This window comes from Artibeus jamaicensis, unplaced genomic scaffold, assembly GCF_021234435.1.
Source record: "Artibeus jamaicensis isolate MK-2021 breed Jamaican fruit bat unplaced genomic scaffold, CSHL_Jam_final contig_781, whole genome shotgun sequence".
In the NCBI taxonomy this organism is placed as follows: Eukaryota; Metazoa; Chordata; class Mammalia; order Chiroptera; family Phyllostomidae; genus Artibeus; species Artibeus jamaicensis.
The window spans coordinates 6,429,134-6,454,423 of NW_026521968.1; the positions used below are offsets into that span (position 1 = coordinate 6,429,134).

General features: G+C 51.4%; 1 protein-coding gene across 5 annotated transcripts in view; it reads right to left on the reverse strand.

The window, feature by feature from the left end:
* Positions 1 to 18,596, reverse strand: part of NTN1 (netrin 1) — a 192,747-nt gene extending 174,151 nt beyond the window's left edge. Inside the window, exons 1-2 of one of the 5 annotated variants that reach the window (XM_037164958.2) lie at positions 18,184 to 18,596; positions 1,841 to 2,921 (exon numbers count right to left, since the gene is read on the reverse strand). In XM_037164958.2, the coding sequence (XP_037020853.2) occupies positions 1,841 to 2,921; positions 18,184 to 18,486 (1,384 nt within the window). In that variant the 5' untranslated portion in view covers positions 18,487 to 18,596. Of the gene's footprint in view, positions 1 to 1,840; positions 2,922 to 3,358; positions 3,590 to 3,658; positions 3,709 to 7,244; positions 7,327 to 18,183 lie in introns of those variants that run through there. The other 4 variants (XM_037164960.2, XM_053672681.1, XM_053672682.1 and 1 more) reach the window with 4 other exon arrangements.
* Positions 18,597 to 25,290: the final 6,694 nt, after the last annotated feature.

A 25,290-nucleotide genomic window follows, 5' to 3' on the forward strand; every position in this document is an offset into this window, starting at 1 on the left:
CACAGCAAATGTGGGTTCTGTCTCAGAAGTACAGGGAGAGGTAGGGGTGGCTGACAAATCTGAACAAACCCAACACTGAGAGGGATCTTCAAACCAGTGAAATGTTACCAAGTCCAGTTTATTTGCTTCAGTGTATTCACTTGCATTTGTCCAATTAGACCCTGCTGGTGACAATTCAAAGGTATCTTTCATACTTGCATACACAAACTCAAACTGATAGCAAAACCCTGGGAGGCCCTTGGAATGTCAATACAGGGTTTTTCCGCACAAAAGGAAGAAAAGAACAGAGGAAAGGGAGAAAAGGGGAAGAGATGGGAAAAACCAACATTTCTGAAGAACTCGACCAGATCAAAGGAATTTTATTCTCAAAGAGCACTAATTCCGGGTATAGCTACTATCTCACTGGGGAATCCTGCAAACTCTCGTCAAACCCACAACCAGCTCCGTCTCTAAAACCAGGGAAGAGAACAATTACATCTGCAACTCGGGACACACTGAGTGCAAAAATGGAGGCCCCGCCATGCAACGGGAGGCCCTGCTGGGCCTCACCGCGACCCGGCTCTCCAAGACATGTTTTCCATTCGATTGCTCAAAAGTCTGCATCCGCAGTCCATGAGGCACAAACTATTCGACAACAACATGACACAATTAATCAGAACCAGACCTCGAAACGTGTGTTTGTGGGGACCAGCAAACGGCAATGCGCCGCGGAAGGCGAAGCCGCTGCAGACTCGCACTGGCTGCCTGGGGGGTGGGGAGAGGCGGAGGGAAAATCTGTGTGTTCACGAAAGATGCACACCAAATGGCACTTGACAAACTAAATAATTTTCATTGAAACAAAAATGATGGGTTTGGAAATTTACTTCTCATCCTGGAAGAGTAAAGTGTTGCCTTACTATCTGCCCCTCCTCCCCACCCGGTGCAGGAGAAACTGGTGTCTGAAAGTTTCTACAGCAGCAAAACTGTGCGATTCAGAAATAAAAGGTATCCATTTTTTTAAGCCTCGTTTCTGACACGACGTATTCCCCAGTGCCGGTTTTTGTCAGTTTTCTCTTTCAGGAACTGAAACCCAATTAAAAAGTGAGAAACTGGACCTTTAGTTAATTCAAAACTGTGTAACTGCACCAAACTCTGACACTAACAAAAAATTCTGGAATACTTCTTTTTTGAACCAGAACTGAATTGGTTTAAAATTATTGAACTCTTCTTTGTAATCTGTAGATAGTAATTTAAATCACATCATTCTTTTGCTAACACAAACACACGCTGTCCGAAAGAAAAAAAAATTGTTTTTCAAACGATAAAAGACAATTCGTTGGGTACAGAACTGGCCCCAAACTGCAAATCCCTCTGCCATCTCCCAAGGGATTTACGGTTGGGGGGGCCGCAACTTCCCGGGAAGCGGCCGGGATCCCCAACCGCTCACCCAGCTGCAGCCCTGGGGGGGGCGGGGGTGGAGGTGGATCACAGGGACCCGCTAAACTAAGGGTTAGGCAATGAGTTTGCGTTTGGATCCAGGTTAGAGGGACCAGTTGGCAAATTTTCTGCAAAACCCTCTCCCCGTGGCATTTCTCGCGCTTCTGCTTGGCTTCACAAGGTGTATCGGGTGCAAACCAGAGACTCTACGGCCAGCGCCACGCCAGCGAATGGTCGTGCTCTCTGCCCCCGTGGGCCCACTACATCCCGGAACGCACCTCCCACCATCCCCGCGGCAATACCACAACGGATGATCCTGAGGCTGCGGCTGCCGCTGACGCTCCAGAGAACTCGTGGCTGCGAGGCCCGAGAGCAACCACCCGGGTCCCCACCGCCGCCCGCACCCCCGCGACGCTCCACTCACCCACGCACTCGTTGGCCTCGCGGGCGGTGGCGCGCTGCCAGGGCCGGTCGTAGTGAAAGGGTTTGCAGCGGTCGCACTCGGGACCCGCCGTGTTGTGCCTGCAGTCGCACACCAGGCTGTCATCGCGGTCGCGCACGCAGCGGGCCGCGTGTCCGTTGCACTTGCAGCGGCCACCCACCTGCAGGTCGGACACCGCATAAAAGTACGAGTCGCGCGCCAGCTCCGAGTCGTCCTCATTCTCGTCGCCGAAGGTGTGCAGGCGGCTGAAGGCCACGCGGATGTCGGTGGCCGTGACCCAGTCCTGCAGCACCGGCGAGTTGTCGAAGTCGTGCGCCGAGGGCCGCCCGTCCAGCGTGCTGAACGCGATGAGGCCGCCCGAGAGCGGGCGCATGTCCGTGTGCGAGTCCGTGCACACCGCCTCCTGCTCGTTCTGCTTGGTGATGGGCGCTCGGTGCGGCCGGTTGTACATCTTGCGGCACTGCGTGGAGTAGAACTGGAAGGGCACCCACGTGCGCCCGTAGTCCATAGACTTGTAGATGGCCATGGACTCGGGCCTTGGAGAGCAGAACTGCAGGCTCACGTAAGTCACCTCGAACTTCTTGCCCAGCGACAGCGTGAGCGTGACATTGTGCGGAAACTGCAGGTAGTTCTCGGACTGCCAGCACGTCAGGTTGTGCGGGTTGTTGAGATCGGTGAGGAAGGCAGGCGGGTGCGCCTTCTTGGGGTCGGAAGCGTTGCAGAGGTGGCAGGAGCGCAGCCGCTCCTCGCCCCGCTCGCTCACCACGCAGTAGCGCGCCGGCGGCCGGCCGCAGGTGCTGGACACGCGCACGTCCTTGCCGAAGGCCGCGTTGACAAAGTCCGGGATGCAGCGGCGGGGATGGCCGTTCTCATCCGAGCAGGGGTCCGGCTGCGCCGCCTGGCCCGCGAACATGCTGAGCCCCGGCCCGCCGCGCACCGCGCCCACCAGGCAAGCCACCGCCGCCAGCGCTGCCAGCGCCTCCCACACTGCGTGCATCATGCTGCGTCCAGCTTGCCCCGGCCCCGCCGCGCCGAGGAGTCGTCTGCCCGCCGCAGAAGGCGCCTGCGGAGAGAGGGGAGCTGTGCTCAGCCAGCCCGCCCCGCGCCCTCCATCCCCCGCGGGGCAAAGAGCCGGGGCGCGGGCGAACGCCCAGCTTCTCCAGCACCAACCCCGCGCCCGACTGCCCGCCTCGCAGAGGAAGGCGAATCCGGGGGGCCCCCCAAGCAAGAATTGCCCGCGCTTCTCCCCGGCTGAGCGGAGAACCGGGACCGCGGGCTAACGCTCGGCTGCCCAGCCACCACCGCCTCCACGCCGCCCGAGGGTCATGCCCGCGCCGGTCTGGCCTCAGCGAGCCCGCCTGGCACCCCAAGACTCGGGTGCAGAAGAGCGCGGGGGCCCCCAACCCCGCATGACCCGCGCCCCTTCCTCCTGCAACCTGGGATCCCTCTCCGGTGCCCCAGATCCCGTCCCCGCCGGAGACTCCACATTCGGGACTTTACCTCTGGAGAGGGCAAAAGAGAAAGAAAAGTTTGCCAGGCTCCGGCCCCGGCCGGGGAGCCCGCACGCCGCACAGCTAAAGCCTCTCGCTCGCAGCCAGCAGACGCGTCCTGCCTCAGCGCGGGCTTGCCAACTCCATGCCCGGCGCGGCCGCCGCTACCCAGCCCCGGCCCCGGCCCCGCCGCTGCGCCGACTCTCCCTCCCGAGTGACGAGGCGGCCGCCCGTCTCCCGCCGCGGCCCGAGTGCTGCCCAGCCCGCGCCCGGGGCGCACACTCACTCACGCCCGCTGGCGCTTACTCACTCACACACACGCACGCACGCCTCCGAGGGCTCCGCCGCCGCCGCCGCCGCCGCCGCTCCGCGGGGAGTGGGGGGCGGAGGGGAGCGCGGGGGCGGGGGGCGGGACCGCCGGGCGGGGCGCCGGCCAATAACGTCGGCGAGCAACCGCCGCCTGCGAGCAAAGTTTTCACCCCGGGAAAGAAGAAAGTTAAACGGAGCCGGCCCGGGTCGCGGAGAGTGCAGAGAACACGACCGGGTGGGAACCCGGGAGCCCGAGAAAGCAGAGCAAAGACAAAGAGAAAGCGAGAAGAGCGCCCGGGGAAACCCCGGAGAGGGGGCTGGGCCCGCGCGCACCCCTCGGGGGGAGGAGGGGCCGGCCCGGGACGGTCAGCCTCGCCCCGGCCCCGCGCTGCCCCGCGAGCCTCGCGGGTTTCCGCCGGCCCCACGCCTCCGGGAGCTCGCGGGCGGGGGCGGGGGTGGGGGAGGGGACGATTTTCTCCCTCAGGGTCCCATCCAAACACATCTGTGTTTGTTTTCTTTGCAGCGCTGAGGTCGGGCCTTCCTCTAACCCAGACTGATGGCCCCGTTGGCACCGCGTACAGCGCGGTGCCCCTGTCCGCAAAGAGCCCGGAGTCACGAGCTCCGGGGACAGAGCCTCCGCCTGCTTACCCCTCCCGCCGAAGCCTCTGGGGTCCGGCGAGAACAGGCTGCTGCTCCGTAACGCCCCCTCCACACACACACACACGCACACGCACTCACACACATGCACACACCCACGGTTGTCACTGTGCGATGGGCCTGCCCTGAACCTGGCTGCTTTCTTGCCGGGGCAACTGAGGTGAGCAAGAAGAGATGCGGGACAGCACCCAGGCACCGGCCAGCGCCCCTCTGGACAGGTCTCCGGAGCCTCAGTCTGGGGGAAGCCCAGCCTCCCCGGATTCCCAGCGGCAGACTCATAGTACCTCCTGGCCCGGGTTTTAAAGGGTGCTGCACCCCATACTACCTCACGGGAGCCCCACAAAAGCTTTACAAAGCAGGTATGAACTCCTCGTTGCAGCTGAGGTCACTGAGGTCTCAGGAGGTGAAGACACGTGTCCAAATCTCCCATCTAGTAAACATGAAATCCAAGGCTAGAGACCTGGGCTCCTTCCTCTCCTCCCATTTGCCAGAAGGATACTCCCACGCAGTTGTGTTTTCATGGGACGTCCTCGGGCCCACCCAGCTTCTCCTTCTTGCCTCACTCTCTACCACCTTAAAAAGGATTGAGCACAGCGGCAGCATCCTTTGACCATCTTGCAGCAGCAGCCAAAGAGCTTTGGGGAAAGAAAGGCACTGGGCTGAGAGTTTGGGACTCTCAGTTTCTGTTGGCTTATTTGCTACTAGTAATAGATCTGGGTTGAAAGCTCAGGGTCCTGGTTCTGGCCCACTAGCTGACTTGCTGCATTAGCTCCATTAAGTGCTTTATTTTGTCTTATTGGCATTTTCATAAACTCTGAGACTCTAAGAAGGGGCCTCAGGGTTGGTCTGGCCCAGCTCAGTCTTGAAACAATGCCTTTCCCTGCATCCCTGCAAGACAGCCGCGCAAGCCAGCTCTTCCAGGCACAGGAGTTCACCCAGCCCAAGGAAGTAGATCCACCCGCCACAGGACCCACTGCCTGGGCCCATCCTCCCCACCCCCCTGCCCTAGCACATCAGCTTTGCCTTCTTGTGCCACTACCACTCCACACCGGTTATTTATGCCTTACCTTGTGGCAGAGAGGATTTCAGGTGACTTACAAGGGTACTTAAAGCATGGCAAAATATCATAAATTAGAAGGTGAGCTGAAAGGAGATGAACATAATGCTTAACCACTATGGACTGTGAAATTCCAATGGTATGAAAGGCAGCCTAGCAGTTTGGAGCACACACTTTGGAGCCAGAGTGTGATGCTGGCAAGTTTTGCAACTGTCTGTGCCTTATTTTCCTCATTTTCAAAAAGGATACAATGATATCTATCTACCTCATAAAGTTGTGAGCATCCATGGGTGGACATATGAATATTATAGCTTACATTATGTATATGTGTATACATATTGTACTTATACAATCTATATGAATATACTTTCACATATATATGTAAATATACATAAAGCCAGACATATAGTAGATGTAGAAACCATTTGTTCTTAGTATTAAATTGCTAGGTCATTATAGAAATTTCAAATTATTTAATAAAAATTTTAATTAATAAAATTATAAAGTGAAAAAACCAATTACATAACACTGTAGTCCAAAAAACACTATGCGCAGTACACTCTCATTTTATTCTTTTTGAAAAAGTATGCATACAAAGACAGCGTTGCTAATTGTGGTTGTCTCTGGATGGTGAAATTAAAGGTGACTTTTATTTATTTTTGCTTGTATGTTCTCCATTTTGTATAGCAAAATAAGAAGAAAAGCTAAGAGAAAAAAGAAAAACCGAGAGGGAAGACCAAGTAGAGACAGGAGTGAAGCTAAAGTGCATCCTGGAAAAAGCCCTGCTCGTCCCCCGTGTGTGGGCCACGAGTCTGCCCCTGGGCTCCCCCCCCATGCCCACCCAGCAGCCAAAATGAAAAGGAGACCATGCCAGCTACACACTTCCCAGTGTCCCTGAGATAAAAACAGACCTGTTACTCAAGAGAGTCACAACTGTTCTCGGCACTGAACTCAGACAGGAACTTCTCCTGGGGGCCTCACAAGGGAACTCAGTGTGAGGTGACCAGCAATCACCCTCCACGACATCCCCCTCCTAGTCCCAGCAGTGGGCTCTGGGGGGCAATAGTGGGGCTAGCGCACAACATAAGCTGATGGGAGCCCACCAGAACACAGGACAAGATGCACTGAAGGAGGCAAACCAGCGCACCCCACTTGTCCCCCAGCCCCCTGGGTCGGGCAGGCAGCAGGGTTGCAGCTGCTCTCCCTGGAGGGCAGCTCTAAGTTGTCAGCGGAGCTCAGGCCTCTGGTCTTCTGGAGGGAGTTGAGGGAGAGAGCTTGCCACTTTTATTTCTGTCCTTCGGCCTAAGCGTACCTTCTCTGGTAGTTCTGGTGAGCAGGACGGTCTCGCCTTTATCTGGGGGTCCAAAACCCCCTAGGACACAGCAGAACCTGTCTGCCTCCTTGAGCCCACCTCCCTGTCACTTGTGCAGCTGGTCTGACTCCAACTCCACACAGCAGCCCAGACCGAGGTTCTCCCTCCTCAAATTTTTGAAATCAGCCCTCCATCACGCCTCAGTGTTAGGTCTTCTAGGCTAAATACTCCCGGTTCTTTGAAAGGTTTCTCGTGGGACATTGTTTTCTGACTACTCTGCACTCTCCCAATGCCCCCTAATGTGTCAGCGTCCCTTCCTAAAGCAACTGCCTTCTGAGGGGACCAATGAAAAAAACAGATGTCCAAGTGTCGTGAGAGCTTCTAAAGTGGGGGTTATAAACACACAGCGGCAAAGGCGTGTCAGGCTCTAAGCAGCGGGATCCATGGCACACACTGGAGTTCAAAACAACAGCGTGGCTGTCGGGTGAGAAAGCAAATTCCCAGGTGTTTCTGCAAGGAATGTGCAGGGAGGGGGCCCCCCTCCTTGGCACCCAGCCTTACCTGGAGCCCAAGGATCACCTTGGGAAGAGGAGAATGTGGCAGTTTCAAGAAGACCTGAAGTAGCCAGAATAGAAGGAGGAAAACAGGAGACTCAGGTGTCCTGGAAACCAACAAGCAAGTTCAGAGAAGGAGGGGCAGTGAGCAGGGTCACATGCTTTCAAGGTCAAGATAAGATCTGAAAGGAGTCCTTTGGATTGAGCTACAAGGAAATCACTGGTGACCTTGACTAGTTGTGGCAGAGGAGTGGTAAGGACAGAAGCCAGACTGCGGCAGGTTATGGAGTGAATGGGAGGTGAGAAAGTGGAAGATAGTGAGTGTAGACAACTCTCAAGAGGTGTGAAAACAAGTGGTAGAAAAGAGATAGGGTGATGTCAGGAATGGAGTGATAGATGGGGTGACATGGGATTGACAGAAGACTGGGACTTTTATTGTTGTTTATAACATCAGGCTAGTTAAACATGCCTAAACGTTGAGAGGAAGGAGCATAAGGAGAAAGGCTGAAGACAGATACCACCAGCCTTGTAAAATTTGCAGTCAGGTGGTTCTAAAGCTTCTCTGGTTACCACAGGATAGGAAGTGGCACCCCCTGCTGAGAGTGAGGGAGCAGGTGGGAGCTTTGGAGGTCTGGGAATGGGGGAGAAGGCTTAATTGGGTCATTACAGAAGAGAGGATAATGTTTGCAGGGCAGATAAAGGTCCTATTGAAGTTGCTGGCTATCTACGAGAAAGAATGCAAACCAGCAAAGTCACAGGCCTCCCCTTCCCCCAAAAGTGGCCCCCAGTGCAGGCTTAGGGAAAGCAGCAGAATGGTGGGATTAATCTAGAGCTGAGGATTTGTTCCAGGAGGTGGGACAGGAGGACAAGGGAAAGAGGGTGGCTGATGTGATGGACCATGGAGACAAAGCTAAAGAGAGAAGGACGTGAAGACAGGTCACAGACAGAAGAGGAAATAGAGATGCCAGGGGTCTAGAGCTGTGCTGTTCAAACCCGACAGCCAGTAACCACACACAGCTATTTCAATTTCAGCTTGAATGAAATAAAATTAAATAAAATTTAAAGCTCAAGTCCTCAATTGCCCCTGATTTGGATAGCGCCAATAGAGAACACTTCTACCATCACAGAAAGTTCTTTTGGACAGAGCTGGCCCAGAGGGTTCAGGAAAATAGAAGAAATGTGGTGAGGAATAACTTAAGAGGCTGTGTTCGCAAACCAGATGTCTGAATTGAGGATTCCAGAGTGGAACAGCTCTGGGTGGGGGCAGGCCCACTGAGGGTCCGGGGAGAGGTGGTTCTGCGGGCAAGCAGAGGTGAAGATGACCGGAGATAAGGAGGTCAAGGTATTCCATGGGCTGTCCACCTGGGTGTTACAGACACTCCGAACCAACATCAGGGCTTTTGTCAGAGATGAACACTGAACCGGGCGCTGATGTCTTCAAAGAAAGGGAAGTGACCTAGATCAGTGAATTTCAACACTGGTGTACCACAGCACACTGGTGTGCTGCAAGAATTCTTAAAACACGCAATACCTGAAGGTGGGTGCAGTAATCAGTGCACAGGGTAAGGATGTGGGGGAGGGCATGTCCCAGGGACAGAGGTACCACATGACACAGGCTAAGGGTTTGTGAGGAAAGAGGACAGAAAGAGAGTAAGGGCTCAGGAGAAATGAGATGACCTGAGTGGCCCTCATGTCGGGCATGACAGAGAGCTTCGCTTTTTCCATCAAGCGTTTATATAATGCTTGCTCTGTGCTGAGCACTCTTCCAAGGACTTTACCAACTGCTAACTCATAATACTCATAACAACCTGATGAGGTAAGCAGTATTATCCCCATTTTACAGAGGAAGAAACTGAGACACAGGGAAGGAATTTGCTGAAGGTGACATCACAGGTAGGTAGAGCAGAGATTTGAACTAATGGTCTGGCTCCAGTGTTTGGATCTCTTGGCTCCTGTAGGCAAGATGGGCTTGGCTGCCACAGCTTTCCAGCATAAATGGGTCTCAGCCATCTTGAGACAGGAGAAGGGAGTCAGGTCTACCAGAAATATGAGCTGGGACCTGGCTCAGCTATGCTCCTGAGCATGTCTGGTTCAGTTAAAAGGATAGACATTAAATGATTTGATTTCCAGGATTCCCAACAGAGACTGGAAATTGTAGCAGCAGAGGTGATCCCAGTGTCTGGTCCTTCCAAAAGGGTAGGCGGAGCCCGGATTGATTGTTTCCTTTGGAAATGGAAAGAACTTAACTTAGACAGTTTGATTCCAGTCCACCACTAACTGATTGTATGACCTTGAGCAAGTTTCTTAACCCATCCGAGCATCAGTTTTCTCACAGCAAAATGGGGGTCATCACACTTACCTTATGGGTTTGTTATGGTGATTACAAAGATGTGTCTGAAAGGAAAGAAGCTGGAACAGAGTAGAGGCTCAATATGTGATCACTTAGAGGGTTTTTGTTTGTTTGTTTTTAAGACTTTATTTATTTATTTTAGAGAGGGAGAAGGTAGGGAGAATGAGAGGGAGAGAAATATCCATGTGTGAGAGAAACATCTACTGGCTGCCTCTTGAACGCATCCCAACCAGGGACAAGGCCTCCAACCCAGGCTTGTGCCCTGACCAGGAATCAAACCAGCGACCTTTCACTTTGCAGGATGACACCCAACCAACTGTGCCACGCTGGCCAGGGGTATTTGTTTTTTTAATGCTCATAATTCTCAGATCAGGCTTCCAGATCCTTCAACCTGGAAGAATTAGGGGCATCCTCCCATTTTAAGACTTCTAGAGCTCAGCTCACCTAACCAGCTTCCTGGAGATTGCTCAAGGGATCCATCCCAGGTCGCTGGGCAGGATTTCCAGTGAGGTGACTGTCCTGGAGAAGGTTTTAGGTAAAGCATGAGAAAGCAGGCCAGCGGAGTGCGTAGGGGTCCCGGAGATTTATCTGTTTCTTCAGTCTTGTTTATCTGCATCTTCAACTCAGGCCTCCCTATTGCAGGCTTCTTGGCTGAGGATTCAGGAGTTGGGCATAGAAACCATACAAACCCCAAATCCAGCAAATCCTTTAATCTACCAGAGCTCTTTGAAGGGGTGAAATGCCTGTGGATAAGGGGAACCAGCAGATGTAATTTATTTTCATTTGCAAAAAGCTTTTGACAAGGTCCCACCCTGAACGCTCTATTAAAATAAAGAAAATGGGGCACCGTGTGGGAAGCTCTGTCATGGATGGAAGCCCGGCCTTGGAGGCCGGAAACAAAGGATGCAAATAAAAGGATGGCTCTCTAGGTGGAGAAAATAGTGTGTGTGTTTGGGGGAGGTGGGGTGGGGGAAGGCTCTGAGCCCAAAACTGGGGCTCAATCCATTGAACATTTAGACAAAATCTGAAGGAGGGAGTCTTCTCAGTGAAACCTCCAGATTTAAAGGTGACACAAGAGTGCTACCAAGAGAAAGGGGGAGAATTGCAGGATATCAGGGGGCTGCACGAATGGGCCGTGGAACATGGGCAGGTTTAGCAGAAGGGAATGCATTCAGGGAGAAATAATTTGAATACTCTTATAGGATGAACAAGGCCATCAGTTAAGGTTGAAAATACTATTCTGGTAACTGAATACCAACTATTTCCTTAAGATTGTTTCTCCACAGAGGTGCTATTGGCATTGGGGACCAGAAAATTCTTCACTGGGCAGAACTGTCCTGTCCACTATAGAACACTTAGCATCCCTGGCCCCTGTCCACTCAATGCCAGTAGGCCCCACCCCCTACACACACCAGTCATTAGGACAGCTAAAAATCAGTTCCTCAAATTCACAGATTCCCCATAGAAGGGCCCCACCCCATTCTAATCCATTTGAAATGTAGCCCATTGTGCTAATAAAAAAAATGGCTAAATGCATTCTTGGGAAGAGAACTGGAAGTAAAAACTGAAAATAATAGGCATTTCAGACCTTGGAATTCTAGTTATCACATCTCAAAATGCTTGTGGAGGTAGAGATGGCCCAGGCAGAAGCGCCTTCCCTGTGGTAAGTGCTAGGAACACAAATAACGCAGAGGAGGTCACTGAGAGGGCCAGCAGCAAAGGTAGACTTTAGACAAGGTACTTGGTTGGGGGGTGGAGTGTCTCTGAGAAGGACCCAGCAGAGCAGAGTTATGTGGGGAGGTGAGCTGTGGGATACTGGGGTGGGGGTGGGGGGACATTGCATTCCAAGCAAAGGAAACAGGAAGTGCAAAGATCCTGAGGCAGAGCTTGACTTATATGAGGAACAGGATGAGGCCAGGTTGGTGGAGGCTTGGTGAGCCAGGTGGGGAGAGGTAGGAGGTAAAGACAGAGAGGTAGGTATAGGTCAGGGTATGCAGGGCCTTATAGACATTGATCTATAATTTAAAGTCTTCAGGATCCATCCTGGATAACTCTAAGGCCCTGGAGTTGCTTTTCCCCATTTCTCTTAATATTATATTGTTTCCCTGACTAATCCATTGCTTCTTGAAGGAGGAGCTGTGTCTTTTTCTTCTCAGTCTTCAGTGTTTAACAGACTGCCTGGCACAGAATAGACGTGTTTTACAAACTCATTAAAACTGATCAAAGACCACAGAATTATGGACAGTTGATGGTAGGGACCAGTTATGTTAGGCTGAAAAACGCACCCCCCCCAATGATATGCTAATCCCTGGAGCCTATGGATGTTACCTTATCACACACACACACACACACACACACACACAGAGTCTTTGCAGATGCTATTAAGGATCATGAGATGGGGATATCATCATGGATTATCTGGATGGGGCCTAAACGCCATCACCAGTGTCCTCATAAGGGAGAGGCAGAGGGAGATCTGACAAGGTAGAAGGGGAGAAGGCCATGTGAAGACAGAGAGAGACATAGAGTGGTGTGGCCACTCTAGCCAAGCCATTTAGCCAAGCAGTGTTGGCAGCCACATGAAGCTGAAAGACACAAAAAAACTCATTCTTCTCCAAAGTCTGCAGAGGGAGCACATCCTTGATTTCAAACTTCTGGCCTCTAGAACTGTGAAAGAATAAATTTCTGTTGTTTTAAGCCACCCAGTTTGTGGGAATTTGCTACAGTGGCCAGAGGAAGCTAATATACCAACAACTCAGAAATGCCAGAATTAAGAGGGTCCCTTGCAAATATTAAAAGGTAAGCTTGGGGTAAATGAAAGGAGCAAAAAGAAGAAACACTAACATTCTGGCTTTGAAATGTCTGTGAAGTCTTCCTTTAGTTCTTCTCATGAGCTGTGGCCACGTCTCACTGTCCTTCACCTCCCATGATGCTGAGTTCACTGCCTTCAACACAAGCTTGCCAGGCGCTTACTGTAACTATGAAGGAATTGCAAACCCCCTTTCCTGGAGGGCAGGGTTGCTGCACTGTTTACAATTCTGAACATATTGCAGAAGTAAGTCAATAGCCTCCTGAGCATTTGAGAGAAGAGGAGCCACAATATCAGGGATTTTAGTCCACGGGAAGGCCAGAAGTTCTTCACTTAGATATGTTTTTAAGCTGAGGTCAGGCATCTTCTGTTCTTCTGGAGTTGTGGAGAACCACAGATTGGGATCCCCGGGGGAATGGGGTGGCTGCTGAACATGGTTACCCTGAGAAGTGACAGCTGACAGGAGAATCCACCCCAGCCACCACCCAGGGTCTCAGGACAGGTCCCACCTAGATTCATTACTGTATTAGAGCCCAGAAGAGATAAACAAGACTAGAAGGAGCCCCTAGAAAGCAACCATCTAGTGCTCCCCAGTTTACAAGTGAGGGCACTGCAGCAAGGAGGCTGAGAAAATCGCCCCGGAGCTGATCATCCTAATGACAGCGGTGAGTCGTCAGCACAGGCTGCGGGTCACCCATTCAACCGCGCCTAGGGAACACCTGCTTCACAGTCAACCCTGATGACTTAGGTGGGGGAAAAAACCATGATTTTGATGGGAAAATGTTTTAAATAAAAATTAGTACATAAAATGTTTCTATGCTTCAAGAAGTAACCTCCTATTAACTGCAAAAGGGAAAAAAAAACCCTATGTGAAACAGCTTATTTTCTCCAAATAGTGAAATGAGTATTACTGGTCTGCACATCAGACAGGGAGAAAACTTAAGGGGGCTTAATTCCAAAGGGTAGTATAGGATGAAAACAGACATGGACCATTGATTCCAAACAGATTGGGTAAGGATGTGAATTATTCAAGCACAATAAGGTATTAAAGGAAAGTAGGATATGGGGGAAGGGAGGCGACCTCTCTCTCACTGATGCCGCTAACATCAGGCAAGGACTGCCACCAGGCTAGTCCCCGGACTGATGCCAGAAACTAGACACAGGGTGGATGGCCATGACCTAGCCTAGAAAGCTACTTCCTAGCCTCTCGCTGGGCACCCCATTTACAGGGACCCCAGGCTCCCGGGCCTGTTGGCAGAGAGCTCCTTAGGGGGTCAGCAGGATGGTGCAGGACAAAGAAGACCGCCCGGACTGTGCCCCAGCCATACACACTCTCTGACCTTTGCCCGCCCCTCTGGATGCTATGGGCTAAGAGATTGTGCCCCTCCCCGTTCACAGACTGAAACTTTAATCCCCGATGGTGGGATTAGTGCCCCCATAAGAGATGTGACAGACAAATCTCTCTTTCTACCACGTGAGGACACAGCAAGAAGGCAGCTAACTGTCTGAAAACGAGGAACAGAGCCTTCACGAGGAACTACATTGGCCTGCACCTTGGTCTTGGACTTCCCAGCCTCCAGAACTATGAGAAATAAATGTCTGTTGCTCAAGCCACCCAGTCTATGGTATTGTGTTATAGCAGCCTGAACAAAGACAGTGGGCGAATCCTTTTACCTCTCTGAGCATCAATTTCCTTTTCTGAAAAATGTGGATAGTAATTTTGTCTGTGTCCTCCCTCCCTTCCTCCCCTTCCTTCCTTCTATCCAAGTCTCCCATGGATATCAGAAGTACTGAGTAAAAAAGTACATTCAAAAGACCCTGAAGTGTCCAAAGCCCTAAACAAACATAATCTTTATAAAGTTGTGTGGAACCAGCTAACCCAGTGCTACTACCATCATCATGGTTACCACAGGGACACCACCCACTTGAGAGAAGGACAAGCTGCCCTGGGCAACTGGAGATCATGTACAAGACAGCCACACCAACACTACAGAGAGACTGGACTTGGTGTTAGAAATAGTTTACTCATCACTAATTCATAATAAGTCAATGAGGGTGAATAATAAGTATCAGTAAAAAGTATTCACTACAGCATGGGCTCAGGTAGACCCCTCAAGAGTGGAGTTTGTGTTCAGTCAGGATCGCAACCACGATGACAACTCACACTTACCGCACCCTGACTGTACTGGCCACTGGGCTCAGTCTGGGAACCGATATGTTGTCTCAGCCAGGGGCTTACGGAGGCAATGGTGGTAGGAGAGATGCTGGAAGTAAAATTGTGAGAAGATTCTCAAGGAAAACAGGGGTGAGGTGGGGGCGGGGGAACCAGACTGTAGGCCCCATAGCTGGGTACAACATCTTTATTGCTCTCTGCTACTACATACTCAATACCTAGCAAATAGTAGGCAATCAAAAAATGTTTTCTAAATGAACAGAGAGGGGCCCGGCCAATGCTTTCATATGTAAGGAACAGGGATTCTTGGCATCCAGGAGCATATCTGAGCTCGGGCTTAGTGGGTCTAATTTGGTTCTATATCTACGAACCTTTGTTTCAATTCTCCCCCCAAATAAAGAAGATTCACAAGGTCACGTTTGCCTTGCTCCAAAACTTGGATGCTCCTTGGCATCATCAAGATCTCATCATTTGTCTCACACACACACACACACACACACACACACACACACACACACACACACAACCATGTCTCCTGGCTCCAGAGTGGGAGCCGGGCCTTGTCAGTGAGAGCCGAGGACCCTCCCTGCACTGAGTGCCCTCGCTCTGCATCCAAAGGCCTCAGGAGACAACTGTCTCCTGCCCAGGCCCCCTCCGAAAAGATCTGATTTTCTCATCATCTGGATAGTCTCAGTGACTTACAGCAAAGGGATGAACCAGGCTGACCTTTCTGGAGGTTTGTTTAAAGCAGAACAATGTTTGTCTTGTCCAAACACTATGAATTACTCCAGAGAATCCTGCCTAGTTTTACAATCTGCAGCTACAAATGGCTTACATAAATAGGGACTCGTCCCTTCCCCTGCTCCCTCTCTGTTCTTAACAGCTTTCCCCTCCACCCGCCCTTCCAGACCTTTCTTCTGTTCCCCTTCTCTCCTCTGAGCCCCAGGGTAGTGAAGGGGCAGGTGTTGGGTATTCTGGGCCATAGCCTGCACCTGGGTTATTGCTGGCACAGATCCCCTATGGCGGTGGGCTGCTTGCTCTCAGGTGTGGGCAGGGTTTACCTTGCTAAGGGGCCCTCCGGGCACTTTTGTACTGTCTGTGTGGGGCCTGTGGTGCATGCACAGTGTTAGGTCCAGCTGTCCATGTGTGCTGGTAAGTAGAGGCCCCTAGCTTTGGGGCTCAATGTCCAGTGAGTCTTCTGCCCACTTAGACCATTTCTCATGCACTCAGCTCACCTACAGCAGCTCCTCCACAGGCAGCACATGCAGGGGATCCAGAGGTATCTCCTGCCTAGTAGACTGCACCCACTACAGGCCTCCAGTAGAAATGGGGGATAGTCAGGACTATTCAAGTCCAGAAAGGAGGCTGGGCCTGTGGTCCTGGGAGGGAAGAGACAGCAGCGGGAAAGACCAGTCTGGGCCACGATTCCCTAAATATAGTGCCTATACCACCTACATCAAGTGCTTCAGGAAGTTTGTTTAAAATGCAGATTTCTGAGCTCCTCCCGGGCCTAGGGGCTGTTGCCCAGAGTCTGAGATTCACACTGCTGTGAAATCCACTCTAGTTCAAGTTCTCTGACAAGATGGATGGCACTGGCAAGTCACTTAGGGTGTCAGTATCACCTTAGTTTCCAGGAGAGCTGGACGCCAAAACCCAGGCGCAGCAAAGGCGGGTGGAAGCAGCCTGAGGGGAAAAATGGGGGAGTCGCTAAAGCCCCGAGGAGAGGTGTTGGTGAGGACTTGGAGAGATGACAGGAGGGTATGTGGCTGGGCTGACGGTTGGGGGTGTGGGTGGTGTGTGGGATCCTTCTACTGAGGGTCCCTGTACTTGTGGCCAGATGTGATCTCATTTCATTCTTGCTTTGCAGACAAGAAAAGTGACACTCAAGGGAGGTGTGACTTCCACTCAAGTCGCTGCGTGGCATGGGATTCGACCCGCCACGCACTCTGGGACACCCTTCTGGCCATTCCAGAAATGTCCCTTCTGGCCAGCTGCTTCCTTTGTCAGTCCAGCCTCTCAACCAAGCTGAGCTAGCTTAGAACCACAGCTTCGTCTCTTCCCCAGAAGGGAGGGACCCACGGGACCCCACGAGATGGGCGCACGGAGAGCCCCTACCGCAGAAAAATCAAGAGCCTGGAGCTTCCCCTTGGACAGAGCCAGGCTGGACCTGCTCACCCTGAGGCTCCGGGGTAGGGCTGTAGCGGCATCACTTGACGCGGCTGAGCCCCAACCCAAGGCAGGGGCGCCGCCGGGGGAGGGCCCTGGCTTTCTGAGCCCGCAGACCAGCCTGTAGACCGTTTGTGTCCAACACTAGGGGAGACCCCGGGTCAAAAGGAGGTCAGAGGATAAAGCCGCCGTCACCCTTGGGTCCAGGCAGGAAGGGAGAGTTGCAGGCACATGGTCACCTCCCTTGCCCCGCCCGCGAAAGCGCTGATATCGCAGGGAACCCAAATTAAACATCTGGTGAGGGTCAGAACTGCGCCGGCGGGCCCTGCTTCAGTGATCCGCGCTTGCGCTCCGGATTCCATGCACAGTTGAGGAGACCCGCTAACTTGCTGTGTGGCCGCTGGCACTCCACCGACCGCGCTGGGCCGCGCTGGTCCTTCCCTCTGGCGAACCTTGTGGTTTTGGACGGGCGCTTCCCAAGCCCTTGAATAGCCGTGCCTCCTTCTAGTTTAGATTTGATTTTCTAATCAAGCGTTTTGTCCCCTGCGGCCTTAACCCGAGCCCCCTGCCTTCCCGTTTCCCTTTGGCCCCTGCCCGGGTCTCGTTCTCGCCCGACTTTCCCGAAGGCACTCGAGTGAGTGCTTCCCGGGAGCCGGGGCTGAGGCCGGCGAGTCCGCGGCGCGGCCGGGGCTGCATGGAAATGGCCAGAGAAGCCGGCGGGCGCGGCGGCGATTTATTCTGGGAGTGACAGCCCCTTTGAGCGCTCAGCGAATGGCATTTTCTGTCTGTGAAAGCCTTTCTTCCCACCTCTGTTCAGATTAGCCTGGGGGATGAATGCGCCCATTATCCAGCCCGGTGACCATTCTGAAACGCCAAATTAATTACTAAGCACTGAATCAGGCGCCGGGGCCGGGGCACTGGGAGGTGTGAAAATAGAAAGCCGCTGGAGATGGCGAAGGCGAGGGGCGCAGTGCGGAGAGGCCGGGCGGGGTGGCCCGGGGCGCGGGCGCGGCGGGGCCAGGGCGGGCTTGCTTGGCCGGCCGCCGAGTGCGACCAGTCGGCGTGACCCGGCGCGACCGCGGAGCGAGAGGGCTGCAAAGGTACCCGGGCGGTCAGGACGGCGCGGAGCGGGTGGTGGCTCCAGCAGGCTGGGGCTCGCTGGGGCAGCGGCCAGAGCGCGCCAAGTGCCCAGCGCGTGGGGTTGGGGCCCCGAGGATGCCGCGCGGGTGTCTTTCCCCGAAGCCCTGCCCGTAAGGCCACCCCCAGACTGCCCCAGCTCTCGCCCACCCGCGCCATCCCCGCCCCGTCACCGCGCCGCTTCAGCTGCCCTCCAAGGCCTTCAGAAAACTTGGGCGCCGCCCTCCAACTGCAGCCAGGGCTTGGGGAGTGCGGGTCTGCTCCGGGCCACCCCCACCGGGCCCGGACTCCGGCCGACCGACCGCACTTACCTCCGGAGGCGCCCGGTGGGAGAAGGAGGCAAGCTCTCGGCGGCTCCTGCTGGAGTGCGCTGGGCGCCGAGGAGCGCGGCCTTTAAGACTCTTCCCCGAGACTCCGCCAGGTGGTGTCAGGCCGGCCCGGCTCTTGCGGCTCCTCATCCCCGCGGCCACTCTGCTTCCCAGGCCGCCCTGGGCGGAACCCCAACTCCTCGCTCCCACTTCGCATCCTGCCACGCCCGCTCCAGCGGAGTTGAGCCAGAAGCACAGGAGGGCAGGATTGGTATCACACCGGATGCCCAAGAGAAAGCCACCCATCCCACCCACTCTAGCTTTGGGTTGGCCTTAGGGGTGGAGGGAAGGGGAGGGTGCTGCTGATGTTGGGAGGAAAGAGAAGTCTTGTCGGAAGACGCGTGATTATGTCCCCCACTGTCATCACGTCAGGAAGCACCTCAGGACCGTGTCAAACTAGTCCTCCCGCCGTTGATCCGAGATAGCTGGTGACGCGCCTCCTCCAATCACCACTGAATGACTGAAGCGATGGAGAACTGTCGCCACCGAAAACTAGGGAAACGTGCCATTCACATTCCTGAAACAGAAAAGTTTAAGGGGACCCAAGGGAAGGGTGAAGGAACTCCACATACATCAGGCGAGAAGCTGCAGTCGGCCGGGGAAGAGCCCAGGGCGAGCCTGTGCCGCTGCGCCTCCTCCAGGCTCCGGCGGAGTCCGCACGCAGCCCCCGGGCCCCTCCGCGCAGCTCCCCTGCTGCAGGCGGTTGCCGGCGTAAGCCACGACTGCAGCTTACCAATATTTTATATCATCTGTATTCTCTTTCAAAAATTATTTTAAATATTTGTATTGAGATTTCAAATTGTGTTTTTCTGTCTTCGTTGTTTACCATTCTTTTATATAAACGTCTCATTCTTCAGTTATTTTTAATTTCTCACAGTTACTGAAATGCTTACTTTGAGTAATCCTTAGGGGAAGGGGATTTGGGTCTTTGCATGTCCAAGAATTTCTCTGTTAACTTATACACAGACACTAGTTAGACTTAGGATGCCACCAGGTGTAGGATCCAAAACCTTTATTTACACTCGCAGCTCTGTGAGGCAGGGGTCTTCTCGGCCTTAACCAGGGCAGCAGACCAGAAGTGCTTGCTTTGCTCTGTGCCCAAGTCGTGTAGAGGGTCCATGAACAGAACTATTTGTGACTATGAGTTATTTGTTATTGACTCATTGTCTTCTGGTTTTTATAGTTGTACAGACTTCTAGATTTAGAGAAAATATAATCATCTTGTTTAGATATCTGTCTTTAGTTTTCTTTACTTTTTAAAAGATAAAACTGTGTAGATTCTGTTACTGCCTCCTTTGCCAGTTGTGGGCTCGGGTTAGTCCCTTCCCTCTTCGCCTTCGCGGCTTCCCCTGCAGCATGAGACACTGAGCTGTGCGGTTGCTGGGGCCCCACCCAGCTCCAACAGCCTGGGAGCCTACTAGTCTAGGACGAGAAAGCAGCAGCCCTGCCATAAGGATACCACTTCCCACCAGCCAGGGTGGCTGCAATAAAAAGACAGTTGATAGCTGGCGTTGGTGAAGACATGGAGATATTAGAACCCGCATGCATTCCTGGTGCGGATGGGAACATGGTGCAGCCACTGGAGAACAGTCTGGCAGCTCCTCAAAGGGTGGAACGAACAGCTACCACACGGCCCAGCAGTTCCACTCCTGGGTGTATACACACCCCAGAGAAATGACAGCGTAAGCCTGTGCAAACACTTGTACACAAATGTTGGTAGTAGCATTCTTCATAATGGCCAAAAATGGAGAACGACCCAAATGGACATTAACTGATGAATGAATGCATAAAACGTGGCAATATAATGCAGTATAATTCAGCCATAAAAAGGAATGAAGTACTAATAAATGCTACAACACGATGTGGCCTGAAAACAATACGCGAAGTGAAAGAAGGCTCGGACCAAAGGCCACATCGTGCATGGTTCCATTTATTATGAAATGCCCAGAATAAGCAAATCCAAAGAGACGAATGTAGATTAGTGGTTGTCTGGGGCTGAGGTTGGGGGTTGGGGATAATGAGAAGTGAGTACTTATGAGACTGGGTTTTCTTTTGGACATGATAAAAATTCATTGTGATGATGGCTGGACAATTCTGTGAATATAGGAAAAACCATTGTATTATATATGTTAGAGGGATGAGCTGTATGGTTAGTGAGTGCTATCTCACTGCAGATATCATGGAAAAATATATATGAGCACACAGTACATGTCAGGCACTGGGGTAAGTACTTGCGCTGTGGAAGTGAACGAGCTGATGTTGGCTCTGCACTCATGGAGCTCACAGCAGAGCTAGGGGTTAGCCACTGCAGGGCCCTACAATCTGCCAGAGGCATGGAATGCCTTCCTCCCACTTGGGCACAAGGCTTTCCATGACTCATAAGAAGGAAAGGGTTTTCTGCATCTTACCATGTCCTGATACTTAGGTATGAAGTTGTTCTTCTTCCTCCTGCCCTGGAAGAGATGGCTGCAGGTGGCCCTGCGGACTCAGCATGGTTTTTGACTCTCAAAATAGTGTCTTCCAATAGAGTAGCCTTTCAAGGCCAAAACACAATGACTGAGAATAGCAACTGTGAAAAAAATAGCAAATGTGAAGCCAAATGCTGGGGTTCAAACCCCAGCCCTGCCTTAAACATACTCAAGACACTGACCTTTGTGCCTCAGTTTCTTCACATGCAAAATGGGGACAACAGTGCCTATGTCCTAAGGATTGTGAAAATTAAATGAGTTAACATATATAAAGTAATGGTCTGTGGTAGGCACCCCATAAGCATTAGCCAATGATATTATTCAGTTATTGATAATGATCTGAAAATTAAAGTGCCCTACTTCTCGCAAATCTGCTACTTTCCTGTGTCCCACTAGGTGGCAGAGGCGCAACACCCGGGGCAACATATATGGCCTTATTATGTCCCTTGCCCAGAGAACTCTGGGCTTTGATAAAGGATGCAAATCATTTGCTAGTGCTATTGTTGTGATTCTGTCTGTGAGCTATATATGGCGACATCACCCATAATTCAGCAAAGTTTGCTATTCAGTGCCGCTCACTGGGCAAAATTTTCTCCAATCCAGAGAAACCAGCGTTTGTCTACAAATCAAGTGCATGGTTAAGCTAAAACATTAGCCATGCACCAGCTGATGTTCCATCATCCACCCAAGGGAGTGAAACCCACCTGAGCCTCCCACAGCACCCTCCTCGTCTTTCCCATGAGTACTTCATAACACTCACCTGATCACCCGGAAATGAAGTTTCTAGACAACGTAGTTTTCCGGCACACATAATTTTCTCCCCCCATCAATATAATGGCTGATGGTAATATAAGGAAGAAATAAAAAATTGTGTCACACATAGTAAACTAACATGCATTCGATATGTAAATGCCTGGGCACAACTACATTAGGTAGTGTAACTGAATGCCTCTGTCTAAAAGTAGAATTGCCAAGAAGATAACAACAATGAATGTTGTCTGATGGAGGTGTATCATCCTGGTGCCCAAACATCCTGAGTGGCGTTGCACAAAGCAACACGATTTTCCAAAGTAGCCAGTAGTTCTTGGTCAAGTTGCCTCCCTGGAAATGTTAAGGTATGTCAAAACAATGCATCAAGACAAAACCAAACCAAGCCTTTGTATTCATAGACAAACTAAAGTTACAACTCTGGGCACAAATGATTTTTCATCTGTGAGTGTCCAGTAGGGCATTTAAAAGCTGCATGGGACATCGTGCTGTGCAGGACTGTCCCCTTGTGTGCTGCAGATGCCTGGAGCCCCTGGCCCCTGGCTGCTGAAGAGCAGCCTCCCTGGTCACTGTGGCCATCCAAGCCCCTGCATCACAAAATTTCAGCAGAACAATCGGATCTCCACTCACTGGGAATTTCTGGGCTGGGGTCAAAATTGCCGTGTGCATTGTTAGCAAAATGAGCACTTGGTTTGCAAAGAGCTCAACTTTTAAAGGGCATGTGCTTCTGGGACTAGAGCCGGGGCTCAAGGGGGTTCCAGAGAGAAAGAGGCTGTGGGATGGGGCCTCTTCCCCTGTCTCCTGTTAACTCTTTGTCCAGAGAAGAAAGGCCGCACCTGCCAATCTTTGGCATAACCTGGGGGTCTCTTTGAGGCTCTTCCTAAAATCCAGCTGGGAAGTAAATCAGCACAGACATAATTCTGATTTTAGCCAGAGGGGTCAGGGCCTCTGAGCAAACCCTTGGTTTGTGAATATTTCCTGCTGTCCATTTGCTTGGCATGTCAGTCTCAAGCTATTCTCACTCTGCTTTCTCAAGGAGGGGCTAGCGAGACCAGGACTCCTTGGGACAAAGTTTTGACAAGTTGGCATGTACAGGCTCGCTCGCTGGGCTCCATTAATTATGTCCACCTCCACCTGCTATGGGGCTTTTTCCGGTCCATGCATCTGGCCCTTCCTTTCTCTCAGCAGTTATGGTACCTCCCTCCTTCCCCGCCCCAACTGTCAGCTTGTTTGTCTTGAGAGGCAGGTAGGACGTGACCCAATCTCCCCGCTGGTATTCCTGGAATTCAGCTGCTTTAGCAAACCAAGACGGGATCTTTCCTGAGCAGGCCAGCTGCAGGTTTCTGTGCACATTCCATCACTTCTGCCAATTGATGTCTCAGGGCCAGCTGGTCATCTACAACACAGGTTTTGATGCCTCAAGAATTCCTTCCCAGACTCTTTGGTCTACAAAGGGCAGTCGAAGGGCCCAGAAGCTTTCCCACCATCAAATGAAAAGGTCAGAAGCCTGTGACTCTGTACTTCTGCTCTTCAGACAGCAGTCCAGATGGCTTTTCAGCGAGGCATCCGTGCACCTGCAGCTGTGAGCCTGTGTGACTCACCCAGGGTGCAGGCACTCACGGACCACCTCCTGTATTCCAGGCACTGTGCATGCAGCCAAACTGGGTAGACACAGTCCCTGTTCTCACAGGGCTCACAGCCTGATGGGAAAGACAGACATCCAGTAAACAGCAAAACAACCAAGATGTGATTGCAATGACGGTGAGCATGACAAGGAATACAGGAGTGCGGTGAGGAATGTAACAAAGGCTAGGCAAGGCAAGAGGCTGGGACACTGGCCTCACTGAGGAAGTGACATCTAGGTTGACATGGAGGGATGCAAAGGGGTTGCCCAGGAGAAGAGAGTGGGGAAGAGCCCCTCCAGCGGCAGTGACCGAGAGGTGAAAGCCCTGAGTCAGAAGGCAGCGTGACATGGTCAAGAAAGCATGATCGTCGACACTAAGTGATCCCGCACTGTGTGCCCAGCACGTCCTTACAGCTTTACCATGTTGGTTCTTCCAGTACCCACCGCGCCATGACGTAAGATGCTATCAGCCCTGTATTACAACAGAGGAAAACAAGGCACAGACAAGTTAAATAACTGTCACACAGCTACAAAATGACAGAACCAGCATTGGGACCCAGGTCCTCTGACTCTGGAGACTGTATCCTTTTTTTTGAAGAAAAATTTCCTCCAGTTTTATTAAGATATAATTGATACATACTGTTATGTGAGTTTAAGGTGTACACTGAGATGATTTGATACATAAGTTGGTTTGAAATGTTTTTTACCACAATAAGGTTAGTTTCCACGGGCTTCACCTCACAAAAATCACCATCTTGTTGTTTTTGCTACAGTGAGAACATGAAAGCTCTGCTCTCATAACGACTCTCGTGTACACAAATACAGTGTTGTTAACTATAGCCACCACACTGTATGCTACACCCCCAGGGCTTACTCATTTTATAACTGAAAGTCTTTACCCTTTGACCATCATCTCTCTATTTCCCACTCCCCTTAGCCCCTGACGACCACCTTTCTTGCAGGTGTGAGGTGGCATCACACTGTAGTTTCCATTCGCATTTCCCTGATGATTAGTGACGTGCAGCATCTCTTCACGTGCCAATACCCGTTGCCATCTGCACATCTTCTTTGCAGAAATGTCTAGTTAAGTCCTCTACTCATTTTAAAATCTGACTATTTGGGTTGTGGTTTTTTTTTTATTTTGTTTGATTTTGTTTGCTGTTGAGTTGTATGAGTTCTTGTATATCTTGGCTATTAACCCCTTATCAAATTCCTTTCTATTCTTTTTTTTCTCCTCTGACTGGATAATTTAAATTAATCTGTCTTTTTAAAAATTATTTTATTTTATTGATTATGCCATTACAGTTGGCTTTACAGTCTATTCCCCCTGTCATTCCCCTCCACCCTGCACACCCCTCCCCCACCATTCCCCCCCTTTAGTTTATGACCACGTGTCTCAAGTTCTTTGGATTCTGTATTTCCCATTCTATTCTTGCCCTCCCCCTATCTATTTTCTACCTACCATCTATGCTACTTATTTTCTGTACCTTCTCCCCCCTTCTCCTCCTCCCACTCCCCTGTTGCTAACCCTTCATGAGATCTTCATTTCTATGGTTCTGCTCCTGATCTAGCTGTCCTCTTAGTTTGCTTTTGTTTTAGGTGTGAGTTGGCTGTCCTTTCACCGTTCATATTTTTATCTTCTTTTTCTTATATAAGTCCCTTTAACATTTCATATAAGAACAGCTTGGTGATGATGAACTCCTTGAATTTGATCTTATCTGAGAAGCACTTTATCTGTTCTTGCATTTTAAATGAAAGCTTAGCTGGATAGAGCAATCTTGGTTGTAGGTCTTTGGATTTCATGAGTTGAAATACTTCTTTCCAGCCCCTTCTTGCCTGTAAGGTCTCTTTTGAGAAATCCGCTGACAGTCTGATGGGAACTCCTTTGTAGGTGACTGTCCCCTTAGCTCTTGCTGCTAATTTGAATCTTGTCTAATGTAATGATGATGTGCCTTGGTGTGTTCCTTCTTGGGTCCAACTTCTTTGGGACTCTCTGAGCTTCCTGGATTTCCTGGAAGTCTATTTCCTTCGCCAGATTGGGGAAATTCTCCTTTATTATTTGTTCAAATAAGTTTTCCACTCATGGCTGTTCCTCTTCCCCTTCTGCTACCCCTATAATTAGGATGTTGGAGCATTTGAAGATGTCCTGGGGGTTCCTAAGTCTCTCATTTTTTTGAATTCTTGTTTCTT